This window comes from Perna viridis, chromosome 9, assembly GCF_037379345.1.
Source record: "Perna viridis isolate PV_CMFRI_1.1 ecotype Kerala chromosome 9, ASM3737934v1, whole genome shotgun sequence".
In the NCBI taxonomy this organism is placed as follows: domain Eukaryota; kingdom Metazoa; phylum Mollusca; class Bivalvia; order Mytilida; family Mytilidae; genus Perna; species Perna viridis.
The window spans coordinates 30,565,215-30,588,980 of NC_142453.1; the positions used below are offsets into that span (position 1 = coordinate 30,565,215).

Genomic DNA, 23,766 nt, shown 5'->3' on the forward strand with positions numbered 1-23,766 from the left:
AAGTAATCTTAAAAAATCAGAATGGGTATTTTTAAAATAAAAAAGATATTGCAAAAAATCAGATGGTGTAGTGTGACACCATTGGCATGCTGCTTATCTCTGGAAAATGCCAAAAAGCACAACTTAACCCTAAACTGACCCCTTTCTCACATTTATGGATTGATTTAATACAGAATGTACTTTTCTAACATTTTAGAGTACAGAATATTTATATATCTTATCCTATGTTTATTGCCTAGTCATAGGTTTCAAATTAGGGTTATCTTTCTTTTCATCTAGTTCACTCTCTAAAAAGGAGACTATAAGAAGTCGTCTGCTTTTTGAATAAGATGTTCGTTTACAAAAAAAAGACTTGTAATTTTAAATATCTTATTAATTCTGTAGTGTGTTCAGGGGATTTTGTTCAATGGAAAAGGCATTCTGAGGAAAACATTAAAATAATATTCACTGAATGTGGACTTTTGCCTGAAAACTTGTTTGAAAGTCATTGGAAAATATGTGCTTCACATTTTGCAAATATCTTGCAAAGAAATAATAAGCGAAGCAGAAGGTCATATTGCGAAATACCCCAGCATCTAAACACACATCCTGAAGCTAATGTTTCATCTGCATGTAGTATTTTACCAACGGAACGATCTAAACAGAAAAGGGACAGAATTTTGACGTTTGAAAATGTTGTCACCATTCGAGATAACTACGGCATAGTTCTTCCTGTTGGAACTCGTAAGTAGTAAAAGGGACAGAATTTTGACGTTTGAAAATGTTGTCACCATTCGAGATAACTACGGCATAGTTCTTCCTGTTGGAACTCGTAAGTAGTTTTAGCATTTGAATATTATTTATAAAGGTCTCTTAAACATTAGCATTAAGGTTTATCATAACCTTTTTGCGATAATGGCCTCAATTACACCACAAATTTTACAGACAATCCTGTGCTTTTAGGAAACATTTGAAGCATAGCTGCATCTAGATGATTAAAATTTTAATTCATTTTCAGTTTTAGAATATCAAAATCTTCAATTGATTCTTCTGTGCATTTTTATCAATTCTGCAGAGGGTGCAAAAATAAAGTTGGGTAAAAGATTTGAGATGTTCAACATACAAAGAAGTGAGTTCTTTTTTAACTTTAAATACTTTTCAATTGAAAGACAACACCCAGATGTAAACTAACAGGTGATTTAAACTGAGTAATCAAGTGGACCATCTCAAGTTAAACTCAGGTGATTGTTTATTTTGGCCATCTGTTGCATATTGGAAAAAAATGGACAGCAAATACCAGGTCAGTTTTTTTATTTAATTTTATGTTTAAGTGATGCATCTTTTTCATATCTAGGGCCAGCTATGCCTGATTTTTTTTCTAGATGCCCAGGTTTGTTTGTCTGTACACAGAGTAAATTTTGTGAAGTAAAAACGGCCATATTTTTCAATTCATTCAGATGAACCTTAAACACATGCATCTGGGAGAAATAGGACCGATAGAGGGTCCCAGTATAATTTAGTAATTATAGATCAGATGGAACTTTCTGTAATTATCACAAAGAAAAATCAAAGAAGCAGATTTTAGAAATAAATATTCTCGGAAAATAAATAATGTGGCCTGCGGTAGAATAAAAAAAATGTTGTCCACTATCTTTTTTTTCACCTGTAAACAGAAAAAGAAAAAAAAAATTTTTGCCAGAAATGAATGTCAGACGGAAAACATTCTTGTAGCATTTACCATGACTACTGAATATAGATTGTCTTACTAAAACAAAATGCCAAGCCACCCCCCCCCCCCTCCCCGAAACAAATGGGCATCCCTATATGTAGATATTCTGATCTGCTTCACTTACATCAGACTTTTCAAAAATAACTAAGATTTTGTTTTGAAATAATATGAAAAAATGTAAAAATGATTTTTATCTGATATACATGCACAGGTGTGGGTATTTACATATAATATTCCTTTTCCTACAAAAATTGGGTCATGGTGTATTTTTGTGGCTGACACAGTACAAAATGTACTCCATCTTATCACAGACACAGAGTTTTGCCAGACTAAATCAAACATGTTGTAAAAATAGTTTGTTTATGTATGTATGAACTTTTTAATGTTTTTAGTTTGTGTATATGAGAAAAAGAAGTTGTGAATGATTTTTTAAGTATTGAAAATAATTATTTTGACTCAAATTATTTTTTTTAACTTAGCCATTTGTTTTTTTTCTCAAAAACTGTGCTGCTAAAGGTGCATATATAAGTATTGAACATGTACCATTCAAACTTTGTGCAGTGTTTATACATATTGAAGATACTATATTAATTTTAGGAATTTTATATTTTTCAGCGACTTGTGCAAACTGTAGAAAGAAGATTAGTAGTAAAACTAGGGAATGTGAGGATGAATATGTTGAACCTGCTGAATGCAAGGTATATGCATGTTGGTGTTTGTAATGGGTTATATACATGCAGATGATGGATAATTTAATAATTGCAGACTGAACATGTAAGCTCATCTACAAATCACTGAAGGGTGAAATATACAGATATAAGAATGAACATACATTTTTCACTTGTGTGGTGTAACAGTGATAACAGGCATTATTTCATTTCATAGTGATCATGGTTTTTTTTAATGATTTTATAAATGTAAGCAGTCATAGATGTAAACCCTCTTAAATGATTTTACAAATCACTAAGTTATAAAATAAAAGCTTATGATGACATACTTCACTAGACATGTTATTATGCAAGGTTACAATTATATATCACTCTAGTATTAATATATGCGAAGTTGATAGGGTTTGGCATAAACTGATAGCCCAAGGTCATATTGAATGTGCATTAAAACAAGTCAGTTAATTGTAAAATACATGCATGACTAAATGAAAAGTCGCTGCCTATGGGTTACCAGAGTGATAAAGTCCTACACAATAAGCATCAATACACTTTTTTTGTTTTTGTTTTTATCTTGAGACAATCGTACATGTATATTGTCGCTTCCTGGGTGTTAGTTTGTTTACTGTTGCAATGTTGAGATCAATCTCAGGATTACATGTGTGACACCACTAACTAACTTTGTAAAAAAGTACAGGCAAACAATTGGTATTTCAACCAAAAAGTGTTTTGGGATAATAAAAAGTTTCAACCCTTGGCGAAAGTGTGAGATGGGGATGATCTGAAACCTGTGGGCAAAGGTATCTTTTTATCAAATTCCTCAAAAACGCTTCAGGGTTGACGAGATAGCTAATCCACAGGTTTAAGATGTTACCCAACTCCCACTCCTAATCAATGCCAGAGAATGATACTGATACTCTACTATATTGCAAGCCTTATTTATATTCATTCAGCCCTTGAGATATCTTATATATTTGATAAGATATCTCCTATTTTTCATAAGATATCTTATAAACTTAATGAGATATCTTATAAAATATATGTTATAAGATATCTCATAAAATATATAAAATATCTCATAAAATATATAATATATCTTATAACAGATATAAGATATCTTATGAACTTGAGGAGGTATCTTATAAACTTGAGGAGACATCTTATAAACTTTAGGAGGTATCTTATATAGTATACGAGATATCTTATGAATTTTAGGAGATATATTTAAAGAGGAGGAATAAATGTAAATACGACGTGCCATACTACTACACATAGAAATATCAAAATAGAAATAGAACAATATCATTTAGGAAAAATTGTCATATAATATTCAATGCAATAATTTTTAAGGTTGCTGAGGAAGAAGTTTTGGGAAGAGGTGCTCTCCGACAGTCAAAGATTGTGGCAAACCAGGTAAGATTGTAAAACTATAAAAAATGAATTATTATATTGTTGTGCCAGAAACTTCAGTTGTGATATTAGGTAATCCAATGATTTACAAACTATTTCAAGCTGTGCGTCAAGTAATGTATATCACTGCAGTAATTAGTGATGTCCCGATGATCGATTATAATCGAAAATCGATCGATTATTTTCCAAAATCTAATGACCCATTACAAAATTATCTAACTGATTAATTGGTTGTGAGATTTGATCACAAAAATCCTCTGAATCCTGCAAATGACATTTATATTTCACAGTTGATTCATTACTCACGAGCAAGTTCTAATTTTTCGGATTTCATAGAACGTCATAGATGTTTACGAGACAGACTTTTAGATCAGGGATATGAGGAAAATAGCCCTAAAAGGTCTCTTTCCAAATTCTGTTTCTGATACCAATCACTTATTGAGAGATATTTTGTTTCTGCTAAAGCCATGCATGAACACTGTTTTATTTATATAAGTTCTTCAAATTCCGTGTATTGATTTGACCATTTTTATTCCTATTATGACTGTAGCACTTTAGTATGCTATTTAGGGACCGACCATTTAACTTCAAGGGGGGGGAGGCTATGGATTTTTACCCTGGATTAAAATTTGTTTTTGAAATTTTTGGAAATCAAATTATTTTTTTTCGTGGAAAAATCGAATTATTTTGTTAGGTTTTTGCCACTATTTTAAATCACAGAAATTCAAAAACAATTTTTTTTTTCAAAATTTTTAAATCAAATTATTTTTTTTCTGAAATTTGGAAATCAAATTATTTTTTTTTCGAAAAAACCATACCCCCCAAGAAGTTAAATGGTCGGTCCCTTATTACCACCAGACACTTCACGCTGCAATGGAAGAGGGGGGATTGGCTAGCCGTAAAATCCTGATTCAAACTACCATTTCATTTGAAATGCCTGTTCCCTGTTCCAAGTCAGGACCATTGCAGTGGCGACTACTCTGGTAGTAATCACAGATTTTGTCAATGTCCCTTTAGATTACGAGATTGATTTGCAATTCAGATTGGTGTTCAGTAATTTTGTTATTACGATTATTTTCAAATTAAAATGGACATTTCATCAAGTATATACTTATTGTATCATAATTTTATCCCAATAAACCCTATTATAAACACAATTTTTAGAGATTTTGCTCTATTTAATAATTCTAATTTTCAATAAAATATATAAGAGCCAAAGTCTGAATTTTGGTTTCGAGGTGTTTCCGATTATCAATTGATGCTTAGTCTGTTGATTGAAACTGATGATCAATTATGAAGTTCTGTCCGATTCCCATCAAGAGCAGTAATACAACTCATAATTTTAAGGCCACTCCAAGTTAATTCCTAGTTCTTTTGGCAACTTGACAAGAAAACGGGTAGCAAGCAAGACAAATTATGATTATTTTTTGGTTTGTTTTCTTGAAATCAATTTTGTGAAGCCAAACCTAAACTTTGGAGAGGAGAAGGAATTTCTGTCCAAATGTCATATTACATATTCAATATTATATATATACATGCTATACATATACATGTACACTGAAAAATGTCTTTCAAGAATATGTTTTACATCTTTTAAAGTTTATATGAAGAAAAAAATTATATGCGAATGATTTCATTTTTTTAAGCTTATTGAAGATGTAGCTACAGGTTGTCATGACCCCATTGTTTTAAGCCAGGAGACAGCATCATCACAGAACTACTTTTCACAGGTAATTTAACTAAAATTTCTGTACATAAAAAAGGAATTTAATTATACGGTTATGATGTACTGCAAGATCTGTTTTCATTTCACGCAAGTGACATTTGACTTCTCCAGAAGGCTCCATCTACTTCGACTTAATTTTTTTGTCACGGCTGTGACTTTTGTTGCAAAAGGTGAGACATGTGTTGCATGTCCAGCGACAACAACAACGTTGGCGATGTCCACAATTGTAAGGATTTTTTATCAAGTCATTTATTAAAGAATTATAATGATAGGTCAATGATATTTGGTATATAGTTAGTTACTAACAAGTACATATCAATTCCATAATGATTTTATGCATATACCCCCTCAGTCACTCTTCATCAACTTTAACATAGTCTTCATATATAAAATTGTAATGGTTTCTGACAACTTCATTTTTGTCTCCCCGGCGACGAAATTCTAGGAAAGCGAGACATAGGTATGGTGTTTCCGGCGGTGGCGGCGGCGTCGTCCACAATTGTAAGACTTTTTTCTTGTGTCTGTTTAACATGAGCTACTTATGCTAGGTCATTTATATTTGGTATATGGATGCATTAGCATCAGTTTGGTTCACATTTATTGTCATTTTGGGCATATGCCCACCCCCCCCCAGTCACGGTTCATCGACTTTGACATTTTTTATTGACCATATGGTCTATTCAAAACTTGCATCCATATAGAATATAATTCACTGTTAGCTGAACTGTATGTCAACTGGAGATGAATTGATATAAGTTAATGTAACTTGTTTCCGAATCCAGTATAAATAAATAAGTTTAAGAGTGTATGTTGACTAAACTTCATTCAATTATGAACAATTATAGTTAGTTGCTAATGTTTTCCATAGTGATCAAGCTCTAATTTGCTACAGGTACCACAAGTTGGTTAAAACCTTTTATAATTTTTTCCACAAATATAGACATTTGGTTATAAAAGTTAACTGTACCTGTAGAAACCTTGTATTTACTGGTATTGCACATCCTAATTTTTATGGTAATGTTGTTTATAGAGCTTCAAAATTCAAAAGTCGCCCTTATGATATTTCTAATTAGCTTAAAAATCTCTTATTCAGGGGTATAAATTTGAAATTTTGGTTCAATCTTTACAAATGGTGTTTATTGGTATTAATGTTGACACTTTGATTGCTTTTTTAAGAAAAGCAAAAACGAATTAATAGGAAATTGGTTTCCTTTAGTTTTCCGCTCGGGTATTACCGGATCTCACATTTTGGTCCTGTCTGACTGTGAAAACATTAAATCATAATTAGTCTGATTTTATCAGACTGATGTGAAGTATGGTACTTTAGTTAGGACTACAGTGTTTGATCTTTTTATGATCAACTGTTTAGACTGCCTATGCTAGCTGTCAGTAACACCGGGCATTCTGTTGATAGAGCTCTTTATGATGTTTTATTTTTTGATTTACCGTACTTGTCTTGAGCTTTGTCGTACAGAATTGGCATCTTTTCGTAGTTGCATTTTATTGTTTGTCCATATGTTGGTCGTTCTTCTGACATAGATGCTTGTAAGGGGGCAGGTTGCTAGCTTGAAACATGTTCAACCCTGCCATACACTCAGTGTGTGCCTGTCCTAAGCCAGGAGCCTATGTCAGTACTTGTTGTTGTCTATTATTTGTTTAAGTGTTTACTATGAGCACAGTCTTCGTTAGGTAGGCCCGGAATGTGTATTCCTGGTCTGCATGTTAATTTTCACTTGTTGTCAGGGGCAGTTCACAGATTTGCGTACAGTGGTAAGATACTTGTTGGAGACTTTACGACGGTTTCTATTCATGACATTCTAATTTCTGGGGATTTTGTGTCTGGTTGGCATTGATTCCATATCTTATCATTTTATTTTTCTTGTCATGGAGTGGAACACAAATTATCAATAGCCCATACAAAGCAAATTATGATTTGCTTTTAGACCTATTTTCCTAGAAAACTAGACTTTGTATAAACTGTAACTGATATCACACACACTTTAACAGTAATTTTATTGACTATGTGACCTTTATCATAGGCAAATATGAAAAATCCCAACAATATATTTTTAGAAATATATTAAAATTGACAGTTTACAAGTAGTTTATTACTTAGTTCTAATAAGAGAGAAAGACAGACATTATTTAGTTTAATTCTACTTATTGTCCCTAGCCGCAACGCGACGGAGGGACTAAGTAATGGTCTGTGTCCGTCCACAACTCCTCCGAAACCACTGAAAGGATTGTAGTTGATCATATCTGCCACCATTTTGATTTGACAATTTTACAGGAGTTATGGGACTTTATCATTTTCATGCACACTACAACATAGGAACACTTTGTGGACGCAACTCCTCGGAAACCACTGTACGGATTTTACTGAAATTTTGTAGGATTATTTGCCACCTTATGTGGTTGACCATATTATATGGCCATTTTGATTTGACAGTTTTTACGGTAGTTTTGGGACTTTATCGACTTAGGCTATTGGACAACATTGGAATGTTTTTTGTGGACGCAACTCCTTTGACACCCCTAAACAGATTTTGCTGAAATTTCGTATACAATGTAATTGTTTGCCACCATATGTACAATGTAGTTCATCATATACTGCCATTTGATTCAACCAATTTTTATGGGAGTTATGGGACTTTATCGACGTAGCGTATTTGACAACATAGGAATTTTTTTGTTGACATATCTCCTCGGACACCACTAAACGGATTTTGCTGAAATTTCGAATAAATGTTTGCCACCATATGTAGTTGATCTAAACATACTGTCATTGTTATTCAACCATTTTTTACGGGATTTATGGGACTTAATGGACTTTTTATTGGATAACGTAGGAATGTTTTTGTGTGAGCAACTCCTCGAAAACCATTGAACAGATTTTGCTTAAATATTATAGGATTGTTTGTCACCATATGTACTTCATCATATAATACAGCCATTTGGATTTTACAATTTTTACGGGAGTAATTGAACTTTATCAACTTAGTATATATTCAACTTTCATGTGGCGGCGGGGGACAATGGCTACACTTTTACCCATCCCTCCCCCCAAAAAAAAACTAAACACAACAAAAAACAAATTCAAGATTCAATATACAATATATAAGTGCAACATAACCAAACAAAAGTATAATGTTTTCTCTTTAATCTTCCCATTGTTATTTTTTGAATTTTTTTATAATTTTATATCAATTATTTCTCAAAATCTGTGTTTTTTCAACAAAAATAGCAATTTTACATAAAAATAAACTAAACTTATAGTAGCCTCTTATATGCTATATGTAAGTCATAAAACTTAAATCTTAACCAAATGCAAAAAGTTTTGCAACTAAATACGATGGTGAACTGGTTAAATGCATTTTTTTCATTTGTCCCTGCATTTGCATTTGTCCCTGGATTACATTCTTTTGATTACCGCTATAACCTTGGTTCCCTTGATTACTCTGTCAAAAGGGGAGAAATTGCCCAATTTTCAAAACCCGTATGATTAAGTATGATTAATAACATCCAATTACTAATATAGTTTATTCATATATATCAAGAGTAATCAAGGGAACCAATGTTATAGCGGTAATCAAAAGAATGTAATCCAGGGACAAAGACAGACAAGGAAAACAGACATACACAACAAAGAACATGAATTAACTAAAATCATACATACAAAGTAACAAAAGCAAATGAGCAACTCTTACTCCACTAAAAACTGGGAGCATTGACCAGGTGCACCGGTAGGGTAAGCGTCCTCTGTTTTTCTAGAAACACCCGCAGAGTTGCTCATAAATAGTCAAATCCAGACAAGGACTTTTTGACAGTCTTTTTTTTTTTTTTAAAACCATAACTAACAAAATAGCAAAATTCAAGAATGAACATTTCGAGGGCAGATGTTTCTGTCAAAAAGCTCACTTTTATAAGATTATATTAAAAAATATCTGCGCAAAGCCAGTGATGCAGAATTCAAATAATGACATTTTTCAAATAGCAATGAATCGTAGAGTCTTTGTGGGATTATTCCATTTTTTTAGCAATCTGTGATCAATGAATATGAACATTGCGACAAGTCGTCAAAGAACTCCGCAAGAATCAAGTGCGATACTACTATATAGAAAATAACAAATAAGCTGTTTTGTACTGAAGAGAAATACTCTAAGGTTTTTGCATTGACAAAAAATATCCATTTTGGAAAGTTTAAGTGGGGTAGGGGTACACATTATTATTTTAAAGTAGTAGACCAGAGGTCAGGTAGGTAATACTACTAACTTCTTACAGTACAAATGGATGTCGCTGATAAGGTTAGAAAGGTACACCTAGCACTTAAAGAGAAAAGTTGGTGTCTAATCAAAGATAGATCTTGATATCTCCAGTTTCATTGGTTTGCCTATTTGCATAATAGCTATTAAGTTATCCAGCTATAACATTAAGGATGAGTTTCAGCGAATTAAAATAGGTGTGTGTTTTAAATCGAGACATTCAATTGGTTGATATTGAGTGTAATAGTTGATTAAACAGATAGTTACATGTATGAATTGACTTTAAATATTATTTCCTGCTTCCATGAAATAATAATATTGAAATTCCATATTTGGAAATCAAATTCACATTATTGACACTCTGAATACCAACAATTCTTATCGATGCTACCATCTGTGTATAGCTGGAACAGTGCTCAAAGTGTCGTTAATGTGCTTTAAAAAAATAATTGCATGAATCACGATGACCAAACCAACGGAATCCCTCAAGTTTAAATGTAACGCATAAAAAAGACGAAGACATTGTAAGGGTTTAATATGCTTAAAATAATACTTTAAAAGGTGTCCCAACTGGTTATACTTCCATGAACTATCTTTCCAGAATCATCAGGGGCAAGCACAAATTTGTTTTGACTGAAATAAGAAAGAACATTATGGTTTAAGAATGCGCGTCGTTATCATATCTAAACGAGGATAATAATCAGTATGATTAATAATGAATTGTGGAGTAATTTGTCCTCTTATATATAACATGTACGCTGTACGCCATGGTTCGTTTATAATGTACATGTCTAGTATCTTACAATCACGAAAGATATATTCCGTACACTAAAGGAATGATTCTATTTTTTAATATATTATATGAAACAACCTGGTTTGTGGCAGTTTACAGCTTATAAAAGTGACAAAAGGCCCAAACCAGTTATTGAGTATAACCTGTAAAAATAGCGAATAACGTAATTTAACGTAATGTTTGATATGTTTTGTAATTATTATACATTTCAACTGGCATACAAAGGAGCTTTCATACGTTGTTCAACTTTTTCAAAAATAAGTACGAAGTCCCAGTTTCGCAATATGTAATTCTGTATTTCATATTTCTTATATGAAATTCTCATTTTTCATATTAGAATAAAATTCCCACTCAATATCACGTACATATTAATTTTGCAGCTTAATAATACTGTATATATAAATATTTTATTATTATTATTATTACTATTATAATTATTATTATTATTATTAATGCGTGTTATAATGGTTATTACATTTGTCATGTTTGTTTGTTTTTTCTTTTGTTGTCGTTGTTAATATATTGTAGGGTCTTTTTTAATAAAGCTCTTATCCTGGTTCCCTTAATTTCATTAAAGTGCCTTATAATTCAACAAAATGATTTGTTTTCAGCAAAATTAGTAGTTCGATATGACGTAACAATAACTGCAATCTCAGTTTTCCCATTTTGTATCGCTATTTTCACAAAAATAATTTTGACCATTATGCATCTTTTTACATGTATATACCATTAAGTTTCCCCAACTGAATATCTGTGATTAGTAATTAGCAGTACATGCATTGCAATGGATTAACGAGAAAATGAATTAAGATTCAAAAATGTTATGAATTGTGTATCAAAGTTTAGGTCCTTGTCCCATTTATTCGTCATATCACTTTTTGTCACTTAATTATTGATAAAAGCTATATGATAAATTTATAGGACATGACATTTTTATCACCAAAAATGACTCTTTCCGAGAACGTTTGGTTGATTGATTTTGTGCATATTACAAGTTCTGCCCAATTGTAAAATATTGGTTCTGGTAATCATATTGTCGTAATTCATTATTTCTAATTTATCATTCCATAATGTGTTCACGGTTATGGATATAATAATACATGTACCTACAAGATCGATCTCGCAAATGCCATTGCTCATAAACCGCCTACAATCCTGCCTCTGTAACGTTGGGTTATTTCCTTGTACTTTGACTGTAATGCAATCTCTGCTATCTATACAATAGAGTTATTTTACAAATTGGCACTATTGAATGAAATATGTGATTTTATTAAGATATTTCCTATTTAGAAATTAGGTAGTTCCAATGATATGAATGGCACATGGCAAATATTATCCCACGAAATGTTTTTGTTCCAATCTAATGTTTTTATCATATGTATATCCAAACGAACATTTCTTGAAGCGACAATTGATGTCTCAGAAAATGATTTTATAATTCCCAAAGAAAGCAAATAAATGTTGAACAACATGAAAGAGTTATCTCCCTTTTCCAGTAAATTTCAATGCTTTTTATCAATGTAATTTATTCCTCTTGACCCAAAGTTAATCAAAAACCAACATTCACTTTGAAAATGGATGCATTTACGATATGAAGTAAATGATATTTTTTAAAACAAAATTTGTAATATGCCAACAACTGCCTAGTCTTTGCGTGGACGTCCTCTTAAAATTTTCTTGAGATATATTAAAAGTTAGAAAGGCGTCGTACCAAAAAATGTCCTAAAAAATAATTGATGCTACAATGAAAGCATTAAATTGGGATCCCCCATACAAATCATTTGCCTTTTAGGTTGTTAGACTTCAATTTTTTTTCAAGACGAGGTTACAAACTTAAACCAGAGATGCTTACGTTTAGCATACATTCTTAGTTAATGGTTGGTTTTGGAATTGTATATTATCAAATTAACTGGTTAGGTCGATGTACAAATAACAAAAGCAATTCAAAACAAAAACAAAACACACACAAAAGAAACCAAAGGAATTCAAGAAAGGAAGATAATAAAATAAAACAAGACAAAACAAAACAAAAAAAGATGCATAATCAAACAAACAAGAATAAAAAAATAACAATTGACTTGAATACTGATATGAAAGAGAGTCAGTGACTAACAATTAACGTTTTCTTACCGGTTTTAGGAGGTGTACCAAAAACAGGAATGGGATTAGGACCTCCAGCCATTCCACGGATTGGTAGATTACGTACAAAGTCTGTGTACCCAATATAGTACTCCACATTAGGATCATCTACAAAACGTGCTTTGCGTCTGTTCAAAATGTAATGGATTTTGACACTCTAAGTTCATGAAAGTGCTTCCATAAGGTAAAACCATTATTCAGATCAAAACGTAGTTTAAACTTCCTGAGTGTATTAGTTTGTACAACTATAAAAAAAACCCAAACAAAAAAAAAATAAAACAAAACAAAAACAAAACAAAAACAAAAACAAACAAAAACAAAACAAGACAAAACAAAACAAAACAAAACAAACGTTTAAGCTTAAAAATCATCATTTGATTTCTATCTTTTGTGATGAAATATTTAGTCTCTATTGAAATTAAAGCACAGTATTCTTTAAATCAAACTTTTTTTAAAATTTGAGCACGTTTTTCTATGGACATGGCGGGCAGCTCTAAAAAGATGTTTAGGTATTTACCCAAGCCCCTCTGAAAGTAAGGGATCGAAAAGGAAAATAGGTGTTATCATTAAATTTGATGAACATAGTTAAAATTGTTAATTCAATAATTTCGAAGTCATTGTGTTCTTTTTGAAAATGCGTTGTTTACAGAATTCATTTAACTGGTTTTGAGTTGAAAGAGTACGAAATTAGACAATGCAAAATATGTAAATAATACAAAAATGTGAATGTAAACCTTATTTTGCGGACCGATTTATCTTTTAAGTTCCTCGTGAAAATCCCTACCTCCCTTTTCAATCAGATTTCAGAATTTTTTTTTACGATTTCTAAATTACAGGGGCCAAGGAAAATTTTTTGTTCTCAAACTTAAGACTCAGTCTCTGTAAGAATAAAGGATTAAACATGATATGAAAAACCTATCATTTTGATATTGTAATTTCACTTTTTGCACCATCAGAATCATTGAAAACAGACAAGATTTGTCCATTTCACGCAGTATCGTTGAGTTACAATTTTATTGAAATGCACTGAAAATTAACATTTCAACGGCGATAACTCTGGCAAAAACTTATTTTTCTAACATTGTATTGAAAAATTTCTGAGTAAATCCAGTAATGCAGAGATAAGATAATGGTATTTTCATATAGAAAACGTATCCTTGAGTGACACATGTATTACATTTTCAGATCGATGGGATTTTGACATACATGCTTCTGATTTTTCCCTATTTGCTTGATTCCAACAAACACTTACACTTAATTGAGTCATAAATGTTGTGCAATATATGTGTCCAAACAAATTATTTTGTCCATGTTGAATTATAAGTTCAATATCAATGTATGCCAAAAAGGTAGGTTGTTTCAGCACTTACCTCAAGTGATTAGAGTTCAACTTGATGCATTTTATTTCATATTTGAGCCTGTCATACTGCTAGTTAAACTTGAACTGATAATTTGAATAAATAGGTTTTATTTTCAACACTGAACACCATATACTGAAACGAGAAAACAATTAACAAAAGATAAACTGAATATTAAGAGCCTATTTTATACTAACTATTGTTCAGATATGTTTGTAAGGCTGTTGCTTCTGGAATAGTTGATGGGTTTACCAGGTATCCTCCAAGCTTAGTACAAAGTATCTAAAAAGAAATGTATTGTCCATCAATAAAAACATCCTTCAAATTGTTCAATTAAACATCGTTGTTTTTAACACCTATATATACAACACACACACACACACACACACACACACACACACACACACACACACACACACACATTAAAATATGAGAATCTGTTACATGATAAGTAAAGCTCAATATTTTATCCAATACAAGTTATCACAGTCTTTAGTTGTCTCCTAGCCTTAGATTATCGAAAGCACTTGAATTTCGTTTTAATGTTTTTTTTTATGACACCAAGTAAATTTAATGGAATCAGACAGTAAATAATTGAACCCGTCCAGAGCCTTTGAGGGACACGAATTAAGTGCTGTAAGGAACGATATATATTCAACAATTAGTAGAAAATCAACACTTACAAGATTATCGTAAAAAAGTTGGACTGTCTTCGAAAATAAGTAACATTTGTTTGGAACATTCATTCCTCCAGTTGAAAGTTGTTGAAACCCAGAAGGACATACAGGTGTGGGCGAACAAGGAGCTAAATATATAACAAACATACAGAAAGTTAAAATTCAGCTTGAACTAGGTTTTGAAACTTAATGGGTCTATACGGTATACGGTTATAGTTTATGTCAATGAAAAGACAAATCAATGTAGTTTTTGAATATCATTCTTTTCTATCTGGAAAGTGGTAATGTTTTCTGTTGAAATTCTCTTGAATTAATTAGAAGAGGAGTCAAAGATCAATCAAACACAATGCACTTTGATAAGAAAGATAATTGAAATCGTTCATTGTTGGTATCGGGAAACAAGTAACATGTAAAGATCACACGTATAGAATTTCAAAAGTATAAAAAAAGCTTTTTCTGACAAAAGTTGAGTATCTTATTACTGAACAAAAATGCCTCTAAAATTGGTTGAATTGGTTGATTTATTCAACGGTTCATAGATTTCCTTTCCTCGTTTGTCAGAGAACGCTTACCCTACCGGTGCACCTGGTCCATGCTCCCAGTTTTTAATGCAGTCCGAGTTGCTCATTTGCTTTTGTTACTTTGTATGTATGATTTTAGTTACTTTATTTCTTTGTTGTGTATGTCTGTTTTCCATGTCTGGTCTTTGTCCCTGAATTCCATTCTTTTGATTACCGCTATAACCTTGGTTCCCTTGATTACTCTTTCAATGATTAATATATATTAAGTCATCGTAGAATACTAAAATGTAAATATTCTGTACTGAATAACAAAAAATAAATAAATATGTAAAAAAAATAATAATAATAAATAAACATAACGTTCTCGATTCGATCTGCAAGATGGGCTTTGCAAAATGAGTTTGAAGTGGTAAATTTTCATATATCAACTATTAATTGTACTAAAATTATATAAAAAGGAATCGTTTTCGGACAATTTGTCTAGTTTTCTGAATGTTTTTTGAACAAAGAAACACGTAAAGTATTGAGACCAGATTACGTTTTGAAGAAAAGACTTTAGGTTTATTATTGTACATACAAAAACATATCTATATATATATATCAGGGATGCTCAAACAAACTACAACTCTGGCGTTCATGACAAGGCTGGATTTTGTAATAAATTTGACAATACATAAACTGTAAATTTTGAACTTTGCATTGAAGCATGTTCATACATCTATATGCATGTTGTCACAATATTTATCTCTTATCATATTTAACTCTGCGCCAGGCTGATTTTTGTGATACAATATACTCATCAGGGCGGAACTACACTTTGAAAAGAAAGGGTGCCGGCCAGGGTTCCTAAAAAAAAAGGAAGTGTGAGCTAGGACATTATATATCATATTTTGTCACTTTTACGCATGAAAATGACAAATTGTCCAATAAAGACGGGTATGCCAACCGCCTGCATCCTCTCTGCATCCGCCGCTGCTCTGCACGGATTAAACTAAACGATTGATAAAAATAAACCAGATTCGTTTTTAAAAAATCCAACGTAGAAGTTCATACGCAGTAGAACTTTTTACCTTTGAAAAAGACTCCAGTTTTAGTAGCCGTATGAAATTGACACAATGGTAACATAGTTGTTATAAAATGCTATTTCAAAGGATATATCATTGTCCAGGGCAGGGGCGGATCAAGAATATTAGAAAAAGAATGGCGGGAGGGGGGTTATAAACAGGGGATACAATCTATCATTTGCCATTTACTTTATAATTGTTATAAACTTACTCTTTTGTGGCGTGAACATACATGTACAGAACAGTTGCAGTAATTATTTTGTGCATTGAATTAATTCTGTTTTCATAATTTGACAAAGTAGAACAGTTTTGTTAAACATTTACAATGTCTTTATTCTAATTTTCTGGCAGCCAATCACGTTTGTCTGCTTCACGTAAAGAATGAAAAGTTTAGCCACTTTATGGTTCATTTCTCGGATTCTGATTTGTTATAATCTAAATACCAAGTAAAATTAAACTGAATCTTGGATTTATCACAACTGTAAAAGTAGCATCGCTACCCAAGGGTTACAGTCTTGCCCCCCCCCTTTCACGCAAGGGAGGGGCAGGACCGTAAACCTTGACTAGCAAAGAGGCTTAAAAGCTAGGAATCGGAGATAAGCAGCTCGTAATTTGAAATTTTTAATAGGTCTATATCATAGATAAGGCCGATTTTATTTAAAATTATCCACTTATAAAAAATCTTTGTTATGTTCTTTTTTTTTCACAGTCACATACTACATGACTTTTAAGCAATGCCGGTGCTTTCCCTCTTCGTTTAAATCCAGAATGTAATAATGTATATAAAAACAGATCTACGGACGCTGTAGGAAAAAACATAGAAAAGTCCTTAAAATTAAGATCCTACCAATGAACTTGTCCTCACCACCAGGTTTTTTTGCAAGCCTGAATTGCTTATTAATTCTTTTTATTCATATCAAAGTTATTCTTATGATTATTTTTGTATTTTCTGGTAATTTGTCTTCACTATGGATATTCTGTTCTTCGTTCCCATTTTCCTCGAAAACGAACATTGATGAGCTTCAATTTGTGAGTAAGAGAAACAAAAATATGTCAAACTTTTATCGACCTGCTTTCAAAGCAATTAAAATTTTGATCATATCAAAAAGTAGGTTACTTTGGATAATATTCATGCTTTTCTATTGTACCATCAGTTCGGAAACAGAACAGCTTATCCGGATATTGATTGCGTATTGTAAAATTTAAGTATAATTAGTAGTTGAAATATGTGAAAATTTGCAACTTCAAACTCATTTGTAAAGCCCATATTGCATATCGATGTTGTTAATAATAATTTGATATATGCAATACGTGAGAAGAGAAAAAATTTTGAAACTGTTATCTGATATGGCATAATGTGTGCGGGTAGAAGAGAGTGTTCAATATACTTTTATACAAAAAAAAAAACAAAAAAAACAAAAACAAAAAAACAAAAAAACAAAACAAAAAACAAAACATGTAAGTATTTGTGTTTAAATAATGGTTAAAAGTGTCTCTTGGTTGGCCCCATTATAGTTTTTGATAACATTTTCAAGTAGTGTTCAAGTTTACAAAATACCACCTCGGAGACACCTGGTCCACGCTCCAATATTTTAGTGGAGTCAGAGTTGCTCATTTACTTTCTTAACTTTGTTAATTTGTATGTATTATTTTGGTTCTTTCATGCTCTTTGTTGTGTAGGTATGTTTTCCATGTCTGGTCTTTGTACCTGGATTACATTCTTTAAATTTCCGCTAGAATCTTGGTTCCCTTCATTACTCGTTCAGAACTGATTCTTACTTGGAATTGTACATGATACAGATGTACTGCAGACAGGACATGATAATGGTGTTGGTGGTGGCATCATAAGACCAGTAAAGGCACCAGATAAAAGGAATGGAACAACTGTAAATCAAAGTCAGACATTGCTTTATCATTGGGCATGTCTTCGTTTATATATTCTTTAATGACAAAATACTAACTGTCAGAGCTGATAGTAATTATTATTTTGCTCATTAACTCATAGCATGATTTGTTATCATATTCATATCGGTATAGCGGCATGAAATTATTGTAGAATTTGTCCCACCGAAATTTTTCTCTTTGACGTTACCAGCATTTGACGGAAATAATGATTAAGAATATGCCGATCACCACTTCATGAAAATATCAAATATTTTTTTGAAAAAAAATCAATATCATATATTGGGTAATCAATTGGTGATCATAAATAATCATATTATAGTTACCCTGTCGAGAACCCTTGGAGATTTAATTCTTAAAAAAATCAATTTCCACACACTCATAAAATATTATCATTTTTCAGCTATTTCAATTTTTTTTTTGTAGTTGAATTATACTGTTGATCGTTTTTTTTTAGAAATATATACATGTATCAGTCTTTTAATATACAAATACTACAATCATCCCCAAATCTCTAACTGGTGATTTTTTCAAAGCCTCAATTTAAAACAAATATAGTTATACAATGACTATAATAGACTATAACATAACATTCCCTTTAACATTACTCATTCGAATTTATGAATTAATTGTCAAGGGCTTTGAAATACTACGACTTTTAAATACAATGAAATTTCAATTATAAACGCTGCCTTATTCCGATAGAATGGACAGGGCATTAAAATATCAAAGAGTCCTTTTCAACAGAGAAATCAGCTTTCGCCTTACCCTTTCGTGGCATGATACATAACTGCGTTGACAAAAAATTATTTAAATCTTCAAAAAATATAAAAAATGTAGGAACTAAAAAAAATAATGTCAAGTTCAGATATATTAATGGTTTTACGACATTTTCAGTATTGAATAAGCATGTTATTATGATACGAATGTACTAGGAAAATACATATACATATACAACGTCTCAGAATGTGACGACTCTATGCTCCATCGGATCAACTTGATACAGGGAAGATAACGTAAACTTATAGAAGGGTCTGAAAAATTCCCAACGATGTTAGAACTGTCAAATTTGCGAAGCAAATTTTTATCGTTCCCTCCGCGGGACTCGAACTCATATCGCTGTGACATCTATGACGTTGTATGATATTGATTTGTTGTGACATGCATCATTAATTTGATCCTCTATCCCACATAATAACGCCTAGATGAACTGTCCCGTACTACCATACATCGTGTACTAAGTTACAGCCCTAGATTAATCCTACGAGGAGGAATCACCCGGCCAGCGAAAGCTATATTCTAATATAGCCTAGCTGGCCGAGTGGTCCAGGGCGCTGGATTAGTGCAGGCGGTGTTGCCATAGATGTCACAGAGTTATGAGTTCGAGTCCCGCGGAGGGAACGACAAAAATTTGCTTCGCAAATTTGACAGTTCTAACATCGTTGGGAATTTTGCAGACCTTTCTATACGTTTACATATCTTCCCTGTATCAATTTGATCCGATGGAGCAGTGTAGCGAATATAGTCGTCACATTCTGAGACGTTGATATATATATATATATAAATCGATGTTCCTGGGACGGAAATCTGATTTGATCATAAAGCAAAAATGGCAGAAGAATAAACGAAATATACTTAGACTGGCGAGTACAGCCCCTGCTGAACCTCCACCTGCTGCACTTCCGACCACGTTTGGTTCATTGGCGATGACAAAGGTAGGTAGAAATTCTCCTGTTTGTACAATATCCGAAGGGACTGTCATTCTGAAAATAGAACTTTATACATATTCAACAGGCTTGTACTGTTTGTTTTTTTGCTTATACATGTAGAAATAATTTCTGTTTAAATTACCTTTGTTATAACAATTCATTTGACATATTGTTAAAAAATCTAACCAACATTTTTTTAAGAAATATTTTTTAATCAGTACAAAAACATGTCGACCCGAAGTTTACAAATGGTTATGAACAGATAATTATGTCGTATTATTATACTGCTACCTTAGCCTTACAAGATTTAAATTTTCCAACCCATATATCCTCTGTTTTGTTTCTATTTAATTTCAACTCTGAATATGTCTCAATTGTTTCGATTTCATTCATCGCTGAGATAACCTCTTTTTTCGAACTGCAAAACAGAGTTGTATCATAACTGCTAGGTATGAAATTTTGATTTTATGATCTTGACCATCAATTTTGATAATTATACCCTTAATATTGTTATAGTTTCTTAGACAATGCGCCATGATTTCCACGGATAAAACAAATAGTAAATCGAATAAAGGACCCCCTTGCCTTATGCCTCTTATATTTTTCGAAAAGTTCGGAAATTCAACAATTATTTATCACTCACGTTTGAATATATGTACAAAGTACTTTAACCCATTGTATAAATGATTGGTTAAACCCAAAATGTTTTAGTACAATGAACATAAAATTACATTCGATGGAGTCGTATGCTTTGGTGAAGTCTACGAATACCATAGCTCCTTCGACTTTGTATAATTTGCAATAATCTATAATATCCCGTGTTTGTCGCAGGTTGAAACCAATAAATCTATTTTTAACATATCGTATTTGATCTTCATTAATCAACTTCGGAATAATTTTGTTTTAGTCTCTGTGCTGGAATATATGACAAGAGCTTTAAGTCCACATCTAAAAGTGATATTGGTCGATAATTATTTAATGATAAAGTATAACCTTTTTTATGTACAATGTTAATACACTTGTTGTGAGAATGTAAGGTGATCATTTTCGAATCCATTATTTAATATTCCGACAACAACAAGCTTCAATCTATTCAAATATTTTCTATAGAATTCAACCGTTAGTCCGTCTAGTCCTAGTGCGCGATTAAGTTGCCTTTTAAACATTGCACCTGTACATTCCTGGATTGTAATGTTACCATCACATTTTGGTATGTCTTCATCTGATGCCTTTTTTTCTAATCTTGTATTTGATACAAATTCTTCGACTAAATTATCATCTGCTAAGGATGAAGTATAAAGGTTTTCATAAAAGTTATAATTGTTTTTAATATTTGTCCCTGTTTTGTTATTACTTCGCCATTTTCTATTTGCACTTTGTTGATTGACTTTTTAACTTGCCTTTGTTTTTCCTAAAAAAATAAGAGTTATTTCTTTCTTAAAGTTCAACCCATTTTTCTCTTGATCATTCCTGTGCCCTCTTTGCTTTTCTTTCATATATTTCTGATATATAATTTTCAATTTTTTTTAATTTCATGCTCAATCACATCATCTCTGAATTCTAAATTTTCTAGTATGTACATTTTGTGATCTACCTCTTTTTCTAAATTTTATACTTTCGCGTTAGTTTTCCTTGCTTTATTTTTACATGACAGTAGTTGATCGTAGTCTCTCGTATGTCTGCTTTATTCCAGTCCCGGAGAACCCCTAAATCGTTGCTTTTATTGATTCCGAAATGAATATGTATTTTCTTCTCAATCAACGTTTTGTAGTCGTTTTCATCCAATACAGAGTTATTCACTTTCCAATAACCACTCTCTTTTTAGCTCACCTGGCCACAGGCCATGTGAGCTATTGCCATCACTGGGCGTCCGTCGTCTGTCGTCGTCCGTCGTCGTTAACAATTATACAAAACTCTTCTCCTCTGAAACGACTTAACCAATTAAAACCAAACTTGGTATGGATATTTCTTGGGCTATCTGGAATAGAACAAATGTGGGGATTTTTTATTTGTCGAATAACATGGCCGCTGTTACTAAAAATAGAGCATAGGGGTCAGACAGTAGTTTGTCGCATAAATTTCCAAAACAGTTAGGTTTAGCCAAATTCTTTCTATAGCTGAAATGATCCTTATTTTTAGGACAACAACATTTTTCAGGAATTAAAGTTGTCATGTGACTCCTTGGAATAGTTAATGCCCTTGAAAGGGGAATAATGACTTTTTTTTTTACAGTTTTCAGTCAATAACTTGAAAACTATGAGAGATTAAAAGAAACGTTCAACTGCTGAAATGATTCTTATGATAAGTCCTACCAACGACTTCATGAGTCAAAATTGTTTGGACATATCCTGGCTAGATTTATAGCGTTTGAAAGGCAAAATTCAACCAGGTGAGCGATTCAGGCTCCTGGGAGTCTTTTGCTTTTAGCTTGCCCTCCCTGTATGTATTTTCATGCATACGGCTTGATGATCCGTAGATCTTATTATTGCTGGCTTTATTTTGCAACATTCTATCAAGGACCAAAAATCATTTCCAATTAATAATAGATCAATTCTACTTGTGTGTATCTTATCTTTGCGCTGCCAAGTATTTTTTTTTTTGTTTTCATTAAAAGACATCCAAATACCACAATATATATTTTTAATAAGAAATGTTTTTAGCCTATAAACGTTTTCTATCTATATGGCATGTATAACATGTATAACTTCGTTAAAATCCCCACCTATAACCGCAATACCTATCCCATGTTGCTTTATTATATAATTAAGTAGCATTCCAGCTAAGAATCATGCAAAATGTGATACAAGGTTGAAATTCCTACATATTTTTATTTTTGATATTTTGTTTAAAATGCTTCAGTAAACAGAAATTAACATTTGATTTTTTGTATAACCCGTGCTCATAGGAGATAATAATTGTATAGAATGCACTATAGAATTCAAAATTAAGGGAGACAACTCTTTAAATGACACTCAAATACAATTAGAATCTATTGGATTTTTAATTTTGATTATCTCTTAAGAGCAGGTAGATTTGAATGAATAATTACACATTTCATAATATAGACCCATAAAACAACTTAATAACAAAAATAAAAATATGTAGCCTTTTTTGGGGTGTATCACATTTTCAGACTTTGCATGATTCTTACAAAGACAGCTACTTAAGTTTCATAAAACATATGTTTCTATTCAATTTATTATTAGGCCCAAATACGCGTAAGTGTAAATACACTGTTTTCTAATTATATATTTATCAGAATCGCTCTTCTTCGTCTGTAAATTTATCAATTAGTTTGTAGTTAAGAAACTTTATAATTAATATAGCTACCCCTCGGCTAGCCGTTGTGTCATTATAACAAAAAATATCATAACCTGAATTATTATTATTTTCTAATTCATCATTGTCACTGGAATGTGTTTCTTGTAAGAAAGCGATCGCGCATTTTTTTGTGCCTTTAGCCGTTCAATAACCCTATTCGTTTTGGCTTTGCATTTCGTTCCGTTTGTATTTAAAGAAGATGTATTAATCGTGGATGTCATGAGATCAATGAAATTAAATTGAAGTTACAGTTTTCTTTTCTTTGTCTACTTACGTCAAAAGAAATTTTCTCGCACGCGTTCAGCGGTACACACAGAGGCATAGTATACATAAAAATACTCATTTATGAATAAAAATGTTACATCTCTGTAGACATACATGTTAAACATATAAAACTATGCATTGAATATTTACAATAAAAATGATCATTACATTCAAAATGATATATGTAACTATTTACAATCGCCCCTTCCAACAACGAAAGAAGTAAGGTCACCTGATCAATTTGATC

General features: G+C 31.9%; 1 protein-coding gene and 1 long non-coding RNA gene across 4 annotated transcripts; one reads left to right on the plus strand and one right to left on the minus strand.

Moving 5' to 3' along the window:
• Positions 1–441: 441 nt before the first annotated feature.
• Positions 442–4,994, plus strand: LOC148607760 (uncharacterized). Of its 3 annotated transcripts, none has more exons than XR_015915124.1 (3): positions 442–723; positions 2,324–2,406; positions 3,724–4,994. It is a non-coding gene; the product is annotated as an uncharacterized LOC148607760 (long non-coding RNA). The 3 variants fall into 3 exon arrangements; XR_015915123.1 differs by lacking the exon at positions 442–723 and adding an exon at positions 733–811; XR_015915122.1 differs by lacking the exon at positions 442–723 and adding an exon at positions 1,202–1,279.
• A 5,295-nt stretch (positions 4,995–10,289) lies between these two features.
• On the minus strand, positions 10,290–19,987 carry LOC148607761 (uncharacterized). The gene is made up of 7 exons (XM_088543563.1): positions 19,861–19,987; positions 18,103–18,207; positions 14,745–14,866; positions 14,259–14,343; positions 12,695–12,811; positions 11,675–11,778; positions 10,290–10,404 (listed from the first exon to the last, which is right to left on the minus strand). Exons 1-7 carry the CDS (start codon positions 19,985–19,987, stop codon positions 10,378–10,380), a joined length of 687 nt encoding a protein of 228 aa, XP_088399689.1. The 3' UTR covers positions 10,290–10,377.
• Between the last annotated feature and the right edge of the window lie 3,779 nt (positions 19,988–23,766).